We start from the raw sequence: 13,885 nt of genomic DNA, 5'->3' as shown, positions 1-13,885 counted from the left end.
AAGACCGGGTGAACATGGAAGCCTCTGCAGCGGGGACAGAGCACTGCTGGAGGGCTTCGTTCTAAGGTCCTTCATAATGTGCTAGTATGCGATGTATACTTGGACATTAAGACATTACTTTGCAGGGGATTTTTTTTTTTCAAGCTGCAGTTTACTAACGCTTTGAAGAAGACTTACAGGTATGGCATTTTTTTCCATAGCTACATTGGTCCTGCTAGGGGGCCCCATGAGTTGTCAGTCCGCCCCTGGTGGGGTATATGTTCTCTACAGGATTACAACCTCAAAACTACATGTCTTGCATACAGAAAGGTTCCAGAAAAAAAAACAAAAATTGGTTGGACGCCTTAACAGCACCAATTTTCCTTAAAATATAATCTAAGTCTGTTTGTTAACACTATACAGTATATTACACATTGTGAAATCAGCCATCAGCAATGAAGGTGTGGAAAGAAGACTACTGGCCATTTATCAAAAATATTATATCATGGCCTGGGCAGGTTTGTTCGCACCCCTCAAAACAATATAAATAATTGGAGCATAGATTTATTTCAAAATGACAGTTTTCTGTAATTAGTAACATGTCTTTATATCTGTAATTAGTTGGCCTATTTAAATAGAAATAAGATGCCAATCACGGAGTTCATCTGAGCTGTCAGCTGGGTTCCCTCTCTCTATAACCCTCCTACAACCCTGTTCCTAATGTTTCTGCTTATATATTGCGAGGACAGTGTTTGTTCATCTCGTTGTTGGTATGTCTAAATGTTTAATATGGACAAGCCTTTCTCAACCTTTATTAGTCCAGAGGTCCCCCTAAATAATTTTCTGGACTCTAATGAGCCCTTAGTAAAACCAATTCCTTGGCAATCAATGGCCCCTTGCATTGGTGGTCAGCAGGAATAATTGCAACCCTCAAAGGTAAAAAAGATAATTGGTGTCATGCTGCTGGTTTTGCCAAGTTTTGTGGGTCCTGGAACTAAGAAGGCACCATTAAATGGAAGGTCAACCAGCCACAGCTCAAGGAACCCCTAGCAAACTCTGGAGGAACCCCAGGGTTCCATGGAACTTGGTTGAGAATGGCTGTTATATTGTCTCCAGGGCATGATGTAAGTTTGATAATGTTATATTTTCTTAGACATAGGAACTATATGCTCTGCTTTTATGGGGTTTTTTTTCTTGAATATGGAGCCTTGACTTTGTATATTATACAACATGTGTCTACCATCTGTCACATGTTCACACACTTGAGATAGGTTCTGCTTATGACTGAATTTGAAACATCTTGATTTATCTTATATAAGATACAGAGTCATGTTTTGGTTTGACTGTTGTAAACTTTCCAATAAATACACATTTACACTAATTGGGAATGAGTTGTCACTCTGCTGCCACACTGACCATGGACCATATAGATCAAGGACATCTAGAGAGAAATGTACTGCCCAATGCAAGTAAACCCTGTCTCAGTCATAGATCAACCCATGTAGCAATGAGTCAAGAAGGGCTGAACGGACTTTACTTTATAAATGTAGATGTGCAAGGTTTTATTTTTATACTGGCGTAGCGCTACCCTTGCAGGAGCCAATGGTACTAATGAGTACTCCTAGCAGTCACACATGAATGGAAATCACTGACCATTAGAAATTGAACAGATTGTATTCGCAAACCAAAGTAAAAAGGTAATACAGCAGATTATTAGTTCAAAATCAGCCAATGGGAATACAGTCAATGTAAATACAATGCGAATAACCCAGGTACCTTTAAAGTGTTACTAATCCCACAACAGTAAAATTAGTTTATGCATGTATGTAAATGCAGTAAAGTATTCTTGTTATACTCACTGTGGAACCTAAGGGGTTAATTCCCCACATTTGTAAAAAGGATTTTTGATCCTGTCTTCTCTGATCCTCCCCTTCTTCTGTGCCCAATATAACTCTTGGCTTGGAGACAAGCTGCAGATGCTCAGTTTGGTGTGTATTGCTAGAGAGGTTTTTTTTTCTTTCGAAGGGTGCATGTGATCAGCACAGGTTCAATCAGCACTGTCCAGAGAGAGGGTCAGGGGTCCTGCAGCCTCATAGGACAATCAAGGGAGAATTAAAACTCCTCCTACAAACTTTAACCAGTTCTCTACTGGACACTGATAGAAGTCACAAGACTGCTTAAACTGCTCATGATAAAAGGTATTCAGCAGTTTATATTTACTAACATACTTGCATTTCCATGTTCTGTGTACTGTGGAAGACCAGATATAGTGAATGCAGGGTCCTGGGTTTAATAACACTTTAAGAATGTACTCAGCATGGACTGCAGTAACACGCGCATAAAAAATAGCTCCCTGACTGCACCCCATGCGATGATAGAGGGCTAGCAATAAGACTAGTTCAGGCGAGATGATTGATGATTAAAGGGGCCCCCTTGAGCAGCAATGCAGTGGAGGCGGTTGGGGTGGATTCAACTCAGGCAGCGATTTTGGAATATAGAACATCAACCTCAAACTTTCCCCATGGCTCAGTGATCAGCACGGCAGTTGGCTCTGGTACAGCCCCATCAGATGCAGTCTGGCCCAGCCTGGTCCAACACAGCACGGCACAGCGCAGTTCACACACACCTTTCTGGTTGGTGCAACTCTCTCCAATCCCTGGCCACTTCCCAGGCTTTTTCTTATATATTGTCCCTCCCCCTCTCCAGTGCTTGTGGGCCTTGTAGTTGGGATCCCAGCTGTACTGTGTACAAGACCCTCCTTCCAGACTACATTTCCTAGATTGCTCTGGGCACTGGTGTTGGCTAGGCAAAGTAGTGGACACTGCCATCTTGTGGGCAAATAGAGTTCTGCATCCCAGTAAAAATGCCCAGAATTACACTGGTGCTGGTAAAAGTGTAACAAATACCTGTTGATCCGGTGAGTTTCTGCTGTCTCTGAAGCTTTCTTTATGGGCTCATTCACACCAGTTTGATTAACTAGATCAACGTGTTTTTTATGTGCCCTGTTCACAGCATACAAGCGTGATGGAGTGCATTGCTTAACAATGCAGCATGTCTAATACTGGGCAGTGGCCTTAAAAAAAAAAAACAACTATCAAGTTTCCAATAAAAAGAAGGCATGAAGAATACATAGTGTGTCACAGTAGTGTCCTCTGCCCCCCTTCACATCACCACCCACATTAGTGTACTCTGCCCCATTCGCATTGTTCTCAGCCCTTCTTCACATCACCCTCCCACTATAGTGTCATCTGACCCCCTCACATCACCCTGCCACTGTAGTGTCCTCTTCCCCCATAGCAGTGTCTTCTGCCCTATTCCCCCCACAGTAGTGTTCTGTCACCCTCCAATGCAGTGTCCTCTGCCCCCTTCACATCACCCCCCCCCACTGTAGTGTCCTCTGCCCCGCTCACATCACCCTGCCACTGTAGTGTCCTCCGCCCCTCTCACATCACCCTGCCACTGTAGTGTCCTCTTCCCCCATAGCAGTATCCTCTGCCCTATTCTCCCCACAGTAGTGTTCTGTCACCCTCCAATGCAGTGTCCTCTGCCCCCTTCACACCACCCCCCCATCTCACTGTAGTGTCCTCTGCCCCCCCTCACATCACCCTGCCACTGTAGTTTCCTCTTCCCCCATAGCAGTGTCCTCTGCCCCACTCCCACAACAATAGTGTTCTGTACCCCTACCTCAATGCAATGTCCTCTGCCCCCTTCACATCATCCCCCCCCCCAACTATAGTATCCTCTGCCCCCTCCCTCCCACAGTAGTGTCCCCCCTCCAACAGTGCCTCCTATACATACCTGTGCTCAAATCCTAATAACTTGTACATGCATTTATCTATCAGGTGCTAAAGGGTTGTAAGCTCATATTAACACTAGAAATCCCAAAGGAACCCTCTGCACACTGCTATATACCCTTTCTAGCAAACTTTACAATACAAAATAGGGATATTTAGTTCACACATATTGCAATACATGTTTAGACTGGCCAACTGCGTCAAAGTAATCCCTCTATGGCCAGTCCTACTCTACTCTGCCAACGCAAATGCTACTGTGGACACAATATAGGGGAAAAGACAAAGTACGGGCTGTCCCCCAGTTGGCCAGCTTAAACATGTATTGCAATATGAGTGAATGAAGTATCCCTATTTTGTATTGTAAAGTTTGATTCTTTGAATACTATGCTGCCCCCCGCGCTCAGTTAACATAAGAGCGACAGAGGCTAGAGGGAGGCAAAGCCGCAGTCACGATTCACCTGTCAGCTTCTTGCAGTCGACCGATCCATTATGATCAACGGCTAGCTGAGTCCAATGGGATTTAAAAAATTGCTCACATGACTGAAAACAAAGTTCCTTATCCATGTGTTAAAACTTTGTGCAAAAGCTACTGGACAATGCCAAAAATGAAGGTCTGCTCCATTGCCAGCCTTCTGCCTCTCAGCACAAAAGCCATTCATAAACAAACCAGTCACCCTTCCCCACTAAAAAAATACTTACCCTTCTGGCTCAAGGCTATATGAGAATGCATTTCAGCCAATTGCAAGATGCATTCTCTTGGGATTTCGGGCTCCTAGCTCTGCTAAGAGGCATGATGATATCATGCTTGCCTTCCAGAAGGATTAAAGCGGTGGTAGAGTCCCATTAAGAGACTAAAAAAATTGTCCCCTGCAGGTTTAAGTCATAATGTACAAGTATACGTGCATACCAGTACATTATGAGAGACTTATAGATGGAGACAGCTCTGGTTCCATGTTAATCAAGTCTTCCTTCTGGGTTCCAAATCTTCAGCTGCTTGAATGACTGGGCTGCGAAAGCACATGCGCATGGAAGTGACTTGCCATGGCACGCAGAACAGGCCATAAATGATGTCTGAGCTGCACGTGAACAGCTCAGGTCGCATTACCCGCTAATAGGCAGGGCGGTCATTTATGACAGAAGAGACCTCTAGGGTCTCTTCTGTTATAAAAATTCTGCCTGTTAGTGTGTTTTTTAAAAAGACAGTTTACTACCACTTTAAATATTTTTTTGCAGGGACCAAAGTCATTTTTTTGGGGGGAGGTGTGAACAGTTTGTTTAAAAATTGACTTGTAAAGCAATTTGTGCTGAGGTGGCAGGGCGCTGGCAAAACCCATCCTTCTTTTTGCATTGGAAGGTTCAACTTTAACAGCATAAACACTTTTTTCTATCAGTTTGTCTAGGTCGGGTAGATTCATCCTGGTGACCATTGTTACTGAAAGAGAAAGTGGTGGAAAAATCCAAAATTTTACAGTTATCACCAGTAGAGGAAAAGTAAATCTTCCAGTGGGGACATGAGTTCCTGTAATAACTAAGGGAATTTGTCTCAGAAAGTGAAGGGAAATCTTCCCAATGGGACCCAGCCACAAATAAACTGACATGGGTATTAACCCTTCCCACTCTATCTAAATCCAAAAAATAAAGATTTGGCTATATACAGTACACCTTAATTTTTTTCAATAAGCTTTTTGTCATACAAATCAAAGTTCAAACGTCCCACAGTAAATTACCCACAATTCTTGGTCCATAGATTGTGTTAATTTTCAAATGGGGTTGTGTTTATTGACATGATTCATAAGACCAGACAGTATGGTCTGTCCAGACAGTATGGTCACCTGCTGACTTGTCACCATCCACAGACAACTTAACTCTTCCTAACTTTAAGACACAGAAGTTGAATCAATACACATTTACATCAGATAATAGCAGTGCAGAGGATGCTTTTCCAGGCTTTTGAAGTGTATGACTTGGCCGTCTCTGGAAATAACTAGGACTGAGGGAACATGGAAGAAATGAGGAGGGCCTAGCTAGATTTGTATAGACTTCCTGAAAAAAAAAATAAGGAAAGGAAAATATGTAGAACGCCCATAAAGCAGTGAGATTTCACCTTTTATCCTCCTAGTGCACATTTTAACCACTTTGAGAAACACTTGTTACAGGGCTGGGACTAAAACACACTGAAATCAGACACAGTCAGGCATTTAACATTTTCAGAGATACTTCTGGTACCCTTATATTCTTATGGGCAATTTTTCCATTTTTGGTTTGTTAATTCAGTGATAATTGTTTTGTTCCAGCCTAGTTCACACCTATGCAGTTTGCATTTGATCTGTTTCTGCAGTGCTTTTTGTGGCGCATTTTGTGTTTTTGCGCATGTGCTACTGACACGTTTTTCATGCTTTTTTTATGCGCTTTGTATTTTTTAACGCTTTTTTGGCCAGTTTGTTGTTAGGCAGATGAAAAAAATGCAAAACGAGTAAAAATAAAAATCAAAAACATGTAAAAAATACACTACATGATTTTTCCTTGCTGAGAGAAAAAAAAGCTGCATGAAAAAAAAAAGAATATTAAAAAATAAAATAAAATAAATATCTTGATGTGTTTGGGTTAAGTCTCACTTAGTGTCAGTGTGTTTTAGGTAGGAACAGGAGACTTTATTTTGAGTTGTTCTTTGGTGGAAGGTTATGGTAGTAGCCAGAAATTTACAGCTAAAGTTAAAAAATATATATTTTTTTTACTATTTTGAATTAGTTTTCCTTTGATAATAAAAAAAAATCAGGAGATACCCATTACAATTTACCACCAAATGAAAGTCCAATTTTTCCTGAAAAAAAACAAGGTATAATCCACCTGGATGCACAAAGTAGTTGTGATGATACGTACAGTTTTCCTAACATATTGCAAACTTGCAAAATTGTGCTTAGGCATTAACATTTGTTTTACCTTTAGGTGCGAAGGGGTTAAGGAATAAACAATCGACTTTCCACAATCTTCATTATTTGCTAGAACTCAGAAGAAAGGAATGGCACATATAGCGTAATTTTGTATAAAAATCAATTTATTTGAAAATTATTTAAAACCACTCACAAACATTACTCTTTACATACCGCTCATCAAAGTTTAATTATTCATCTAATACGCTATAAACTGTCCAGCAAGCACAGAGACTTTTCCTCACCACATCCGCCCAGCAAACCACATGGCGTCTAGCGTCACTTCTGGTGTGGAGTTTGACGTAACTTCCATCCTCCATGCAGTCACGCTCTGATGCATTTCATCACTTACGACTTCCTATATCTTATATAATATATGGATAAATGAATAGAAATGTTAATAGGTGATACCCAATCTTATACATTAATAAACTTATTAAATATTATTAAAAAAAGAGGTTCCCGTCTTCAAGGGGTTCCAACATGGTCAGAGAACTATCTATGAGGGAAACCAAATGTATGTATATGCATAATACACTTGCTCCCGTGGGCTTGAATGTAGAATTAGATATAAACTGTTTTATCAATGATTACTGAAATATAATGAAGTATTTCTATGAATTGAGGGTCTTTGGTTGTTTAGTGGATGGAGATTTAGGTTTAGAATCCTAATTTTTTTTAGGAGTTTAATCATTTATAATAAGATTGGGCGCCACCTCTTATCATTTACAAATGTATCCATATTTTATATGAGATGTAGGTATGTGGTAATTTTACTAAGGAATAATGGATATTGTGGAAAATTGGATTGTTTATTCCTTAAAGGAGGTGAGCTTCTTGAGGGGAGATCTTTGCAATGCCTTGTTGCTAGGACATTGCTAAGACATGCCCAGCTGTTACTGTTCACATCCACCCAGGGGTGGACTGACCATTTGGAAACTCGGGCACTGCCCGAGGGCCTGGGGTCAGTAGGGGGCCCCATGAGATGCCCCTGGTACCTTTTTCATAGGCTTTTTTGAGTTTGGGCAAGGACACAGGGGCCCCATGATCTTCTATTGCCCAGGGGCCCCATGAGTTGTCAGTCTGCCCCTGCATCCACCATTACAAGAGTGAGCTCTTAAATGCTGAGCTCAGAACTACTGCATCAGGGGAGAGAAAGCGCTCGCTCCTGTGATGGTGAAGCAACAAGGCAGGAAGGGGAGATCCAATATCTGGGAGTTTTTCATTCAGATTTCATGAGGTACATAAAAGGCCTACACCTATAGCAGGGGCATTATCCAACTCTGTGCAAAGCTGCACAGTTTGTCTTTATCTACAGGTGCCTCTTACCTGCATCGGCAGTTTTTGGTAAAGGTGAACTATGCCCATCAAAATGTATGTACATAAGGTATGCATACAAAATGTTTTCAAAATAAAGAATGGAGGGGGTGTTTGAAGGAGGGCGGGGCTGCTCACTTTGTAGCTAGTCTTTAAAATTGAATGTCTACACAAAATAAAATTTATTCTGCATTATGTACATTCAGAGCATTATCTCAATGACTTAGGATAAATACAAAAATTGTACTTTTATTTACAGTCAGATGTGGGCCATCTCTGTCCATCAGTAGATTAATGTCACAACGTAACTTGTATCTGTGGTGGTGATCACATTAGACAAAGGCAAGTTTGGGAAATGTTCCAAAACACTGGAGATGTTCTCCACGCTGTATGATTTTATCAGGGGAAGCCCATTAAAGACAGACGTGTCCAGATAGGAAATATGTAATTGTGACTGATTGTCTCTGGATGTGGGACAAGGTCCATCCTTGACCTTCTGATCACTGCTACTGTAAATGATTACACTTTGCTCTGCCATGGCTTCTGCTTGCACCCTTAGGTGCCGGAGTCCCAAAATGGCCAGGTAATCTGTGGGCAGGACTGTAGTGCCGCAAAGTGAAAGTTTTAGGTTTTGAACAAAAGTGAAGTTCACCAGCTTGCCTAGAGTGGACGTATCAGAGAACCAGATGGTTAGGTTGCCACTGTAGCTCAGCCTAGATCCGGTCTTGTTCTTCGGGAGGACAGTCTTACAGCTGCATTCCAGGTTGGCCAGGTTGTAATCGCAGTTATGGATGTTGGAGGAGCAGCTGCAATTCCGGATGTTGTTGTCTTTGGAAAATATCAGCGTGTGGTTCTGACTGAGCACAAGGCTTGAAATACTGCAAAGACCCAGAAAGCCTAGTAAAAGGAGGTGATGATTGTAGAAGGACATTGATATCCTAATACCAAATCTGCCCGACTTCAAAGAGCACAGCTTCATCCATCAGGGGCTGCACAGGACAAGATTTCTCTGGAAACAAGAATGTACATCAGTTAGTCCAATGTAAAATATTGGGACATAGTCATAAAAAGTCATAAATCCAGGCAGTTCTGTGCCTAAACTAAAGTAATAGAGTGAAAAAGATTTACAATTTATGCAGCTTAGTTTACACCCTTGTGTTAGAGCCATTTAAGGAGTAACTAAACTGAAAAATACACAAATAATGTATTGTAGCTTACCAATCATTGGATGTGATGGCTGAATTAGTTTTCTTTTATTCCTTTATTTTCATCTGATGATCAGTCATAACATACCTCCTGTCTTAGAGTGACTGTATTCACTCCTCCACTACATCTATGGAGGGGCAATGCACCCACTCCTGGACAGCAGTATTTTAAGGCCTAGTTCACACTGGCATTGAAAGCAGGTGTTTGAGGGGCGATTTTAACACTCCTCAAATGTCTATGAAAATTATACTATAGACAGCGCACAGTACTGTTCACATATTCAATACATAGAGCGGTAGCATCACATCACTTCAAAATTGAAGCCTCATATTGAGTCTGGAGGAGTTTGAATCCTTTCATTGCCACCCATTCAAGTCAAGGGTGACACTCTGCAAATGTGCTGGCAGGTGTTTGCAGGGCAATTGCAGTGCAGTTGTGGCACGTTAATAACTTGACAGTTTACTATATGCATTTGTGTTGAGGTTTTAATACTTGTATAAAACGCTTCAAAACTGGTGTTTGGGGAGCGTTTTTAATGCTTGGAAAACGCCAGTCTGACACTCATACTAAAGCTGACTATTGCCTGTCTAACATCTATACTAAAGTTCATTAATGTCTGTCTAACGCCTATAATAAAGTTCATTAATGTCTGTCTAACGCCTATACTAAAGCTATAGAAGCGTTTGTTAAGAGTTAGAAATTTAGTCACCCCCTTCCCTAAGCCCTAAGTCTAAATTTAAAATGACCTTGTCGGTTGCCCAAAAAATAACTAATGGAAGCTGCAATGATGAGGTATTGTATTTACGTCTACTAGGACCCTCTCTGCTACCTTCACTCTGTTACAGTGTTGCAGCCTACATCAGACTCTTCAGCTTTGGACCCTTCCAGGAGGGTCAAATTCTTGTGGTTTTATGAGTGTGGTTCTATTATCTGGTTCTTATGTCATTGCTCTGTCCTGTGGAGATGAAGAATACGTGGCGGGGGATACAGGAATCCGATACTCCTAAGGGTGTCAGATGCTAAATTCAGCACCATAGCAGAGTGACAGTCAGAGACACGGGCCACTGGAGAGGTGAGTATAATACCTCCTCTATTTTAAGGAGATTCTATCAGGATTTTTCCAGATGACTGAAAGAATGGCTTTAAGGTTTTTTTTTAAGCATGATGTTGAGGTTGGAGGAGGTTAAGGGTTAATTGTTAGGAACGGGTTGTGTTCAAAGATGTTAGGGTCAGATTAAAAGTTGTTTTAAATTAGGGGTCAGGTTACCTTTTTGTGTATAGGTGAGAGCAAGGATGCATTTTCCATAATGGTACCAGTAGGCTAGTCAGCATTGCAAACATTTTTTTTTATAATTTTTTTTCCTTCCTCCCAACTCTCCTCTATTTTCCTCAGACATACTGTATGTACAGAAATCCAGTGGTAGAATTGTGTGTGTGCAATTGCCTCACAGCATGCTACTGCCTTCCAAACTGCCCCACTGCCCGATGCTTATAGAGATGTTTCAGCATCTGGCAGCAGGACAGTTTGAAGGTCAGGGGCTGTGAGGTTCACTTTAATTTTAGGCTTGATTTCAATGCCAGAATCTTGTGCCAACAATTATCTGTCACCAGTTTAAGCAGCAGTCTACTGTAAGTCACACCCCTTTCAGAATCTGCAGAGTAAGGCCACTAGAAGTCTGATACCATGTTTGCTACTGTTCATCAGTCTTAGATTGGTCACAGCTGGCCATAGATAAGCAAGTGCCCAAATGAGAATGGTGGTTTCTCCTTCTCTTTAAAGCAATACCTTTACAGGAGTTGTGAAGATTAACTCAGAATTCTCAGTCCAGGAAGTGTCTTTTTAGGATGTTTTGCTCAAGAGATATAACAGAAGAGGGGAGTAGGGTCACGGGATACTCCAATCGATCGGCACCAATAACAAAAGAACTAACTTCTCCCATGTCCTTCAATCTTAGCTTCTCTGGAGGTAGCTGTGGATGTTGGAATATCTAAGACCCGATAGCTGTTGACCACAAGGTAGTCACTAGCAACTGGTTCTCTCTATCTCTTCGAAGCAATAGTCACTCCCCAAGAAAATCCTTACTCACGGTGTTCTATGAGCTGGCTGCTACCCAGCTTCCTCAGGTGGATCCTCAAAAATGAGATGACAAAGTTCTCCTCCAGACATAGACTCTGAAACATTGTCCTTCATTAGGTATCCCTTTTTAGCTGTCCTTTTTGGCCCCTTAGTGCAGCAAATGCTGAGGCCCAAATTATGGTTTTTGTCTTAGTGATACTTCTCCTAGGGGTAGAAGCCCCATGAGTCCTGGAACCCTCCCTGTTGAGGAAAGAACTCTTAACCCAGGGATCCTGCACATTTATCACCTCCCATGACATCCTTTGGATTCTCCATTCTAGGTATTGTCCAGGGCATGGTAAAAATTCAGCTGATCATTACAAATTCCCTGCCTATGCTCTGGAATCTTCTTCCAGAGGCATGGGGAAGCAATCAAACTCTCAGCCTAGAAATCCTGAGCAGACCAAGCAATGGACCATCACTCCACTCACTGGAGTGGAGTAAAAAATTAAATGTTCCTAACTGGGAACAACCACTCCACTTACCATAGTGGAGACAGTAACTAAATTTACCTAATAGCCTAACTGGGAGGGCACTACACTGAATATTTAAATAAAGAAAGAATAAGAATTTTCAATGTGCAGTATTTCTGCTGCTTGTTGTAGATGAGCTGAAACGGTTCTATAAATTGTGGTATTTCATCTAGAGTGGTATGTGGAAAGTTTAGCATTGATTGTTGCCTGAACTCTCAGAAAGTTGGAAACATTATTTGAATAAGGCAGAACTACAATTTTACTTTTAGAACTTTTCTATTTGACGTCACCTCCATGTTCCCACAGGGCATGAGTTCTATAAATAATTTGTGCTGACATCTAAATTTATAACTTTGGAATTACACAACACACATCTTCTGCAGATTACCAGGAAACATCATTGTTTCCCATTGTAAATGAAGGTAAATCTGTGGAGCCTTAGTAGATCACTTATGTAGCCCCCTTCCATACTGTCCAACATTATAAGACAAGAAAGAGGGAGAACTATAAGCACAAAGTATGTAGACAAAGGGCACCCCAATTATGTGGACTAAGAGAAATTCATAAGCAAAAAATGAACGGTTAAACCCACATGTCCTTTTTTGACACTACTTTTCCTTTATATTGGGTTTTCAACATGCAACAATTTAAAGCATAAATAAAACATTTTGTGTAGTATAACATTTTTGTATTCAAATAATACAATTTTAGAGTTCCACAAGAAAGAGAAGGGGATTAGGTTCATACATGGAGCCATGCCCGCTCCTAGGACCTCTGGTCAGCAATGAGCAGGAACCAAAAATGATCTTGGTTTTATCAACTGGCACTGCTGATCCTGACCCTTTCTTCTGAAAATACTAGCTGCCTGGCTATCATGCTGAATCAGTGGCTTCAGTGATTTCTGGTACATTGCCTTGAATTAGTCAATTGTTCGTACTTCTATTTAATCTGCATGCTGGATCAAGGTCAGAAAGCCCTGAAGCTGATATCAATAGGGCTGCCACCTAACTAGTGTTTTTTCCATGGCGGTGTAAACAATGGCAGCCTTCATACTCTCTCAGTTTGGGTTTTCTTTAACTGACAGAAGAGCACAGGGGATTATGGGAAAGGGTTCCAGGCCTACTGTGGGCTCCTTGTCCACATACCCACCTAGGGCCTACCCTTTCAAAGACATAGTATTTCATTAATATGCCAATGACATCACAAGGGGCTGGGGATCCCACCATATAATCCCCTGTGCTGCTTTACAGGAAAAAAAATGGATCCATTTTGCTAAAGGCAAGGAGGCAGTGAAAGATGTAGAGCCTACTCTCCAGGATAGAGCTAGGCCTTTCCATAACTTCCACAAGTGAACAGGCATGGGATCCTAAGACTTTGTCACCTGTCCACAAAAGAGTGGATTGGTTTGTCTGGGATAAGCAGTGATCCATGGTGACTATACCTCACTACTTTCTGAAATTAAAAAGAGGGACCAGGGGCGGACTGACAAGTCATGGGGCCCCCGGGCAATAGGGGATCATGGGGCCCCTGTTTCCTTGCCCAAACTCAAAAAAGCCTATGAAAAAGGTACCAGGGGCATCTCATTGGGCCCCCTACTGACCCCAGGCCCTCGGGCAGTGTCCGAGTTTCCAAATGGTCAGTCCGCCCCTGAGAGGGACACCTTTTAGTACACAGTATGCAGACAAAGGACATGGCCTTGTCATGGCCCTGGTTATGCAGACCACAAAGATCTAATATGCACAAAATGATTGGCCAAGACACACTTTTTTGGCCTTTATTTACCTTTATATTTGTTTTTCAAAATAAAAAATGCAGTAATATAGAGGTTGGATAAAAAGTTTAGCACAGCATAACACGTTTAGTAGTAAAATAGTGAATTTTGTATAGAGATGTACACAACAGACCAAACAAAGAGACAAATGGAGCTGCAAGAGGGAAAAATGAATTTGGTCTCAAAAGAGGGACAGTTCCTCCAAATGAGGGACATTTGAGAGCCTTCATGGTGACCACATATCAACCTATCCACTCATCCCTTTGCTTGGTGCCAGGAAAAGGTCCTTTCGTACCCAC

The 13,885-nt window shown here is 41.6% G+C and overlaps 1 protein-coding gene across 3 annotated transcripts in view; it reads right to left on the bottom strand.

Moving 5' to 3' along the window:
* Positions 1-6,807: 6,807 nt before the first annotated feature.
* EPCIP (exosomal polycystin 1 interacting protein) overlaps positions 6,808-13,885 on the bottom strand; it is a 35,028-nt gene continuing 27,950 nt past the window's right edge. For 2 of the 3 annotated variants that reach the window (XM_089688919.1, XM_089688920.1), the window contains exons 2-3: positions 8,278-9,029; positions 6,808-7,067 (exon numbers count right to left, since the gene is read on the bottom strand). In XM_089688919.1, coding sequence (XP_089545045.1) covers positions 8,304-8,999 — 696 coding nt within the window. In that variant the 5' untranslated portion in view covers positions 9,000-9,029 and the 3' untranslated portion in view covers positions 6,808-7,067; positions 8,278-8,303. Of the gene's footprint in view, positions 7,068-8,267; positions 9,030-13,885 lie in introns of all 3 variants that reach the window. The other variant, XM_089688921.1, reaches the window with a different exon arrangement.

This window comes from Staurois parvus, unplaced genomic scaffold (assembly GCF_062004578.1).
Source record: "Staurois parvus isolate SC_StPar_1 unplaced genomic scaffold, SC_StPar_1.0 ptg000461l, whole genome shotgun sequence".
Classification (NCBI taxonomy): Eukaryota; Metazoa; Chordata; class Amphibia; order Anura; family Ranidae; genus Staurois; species Staurois parvus.
The sequence above is the reverse complement of the archived record's forward strand: the minus strand, read 5'-3'. Positions and strand labels throughout refer to the sequence as shown.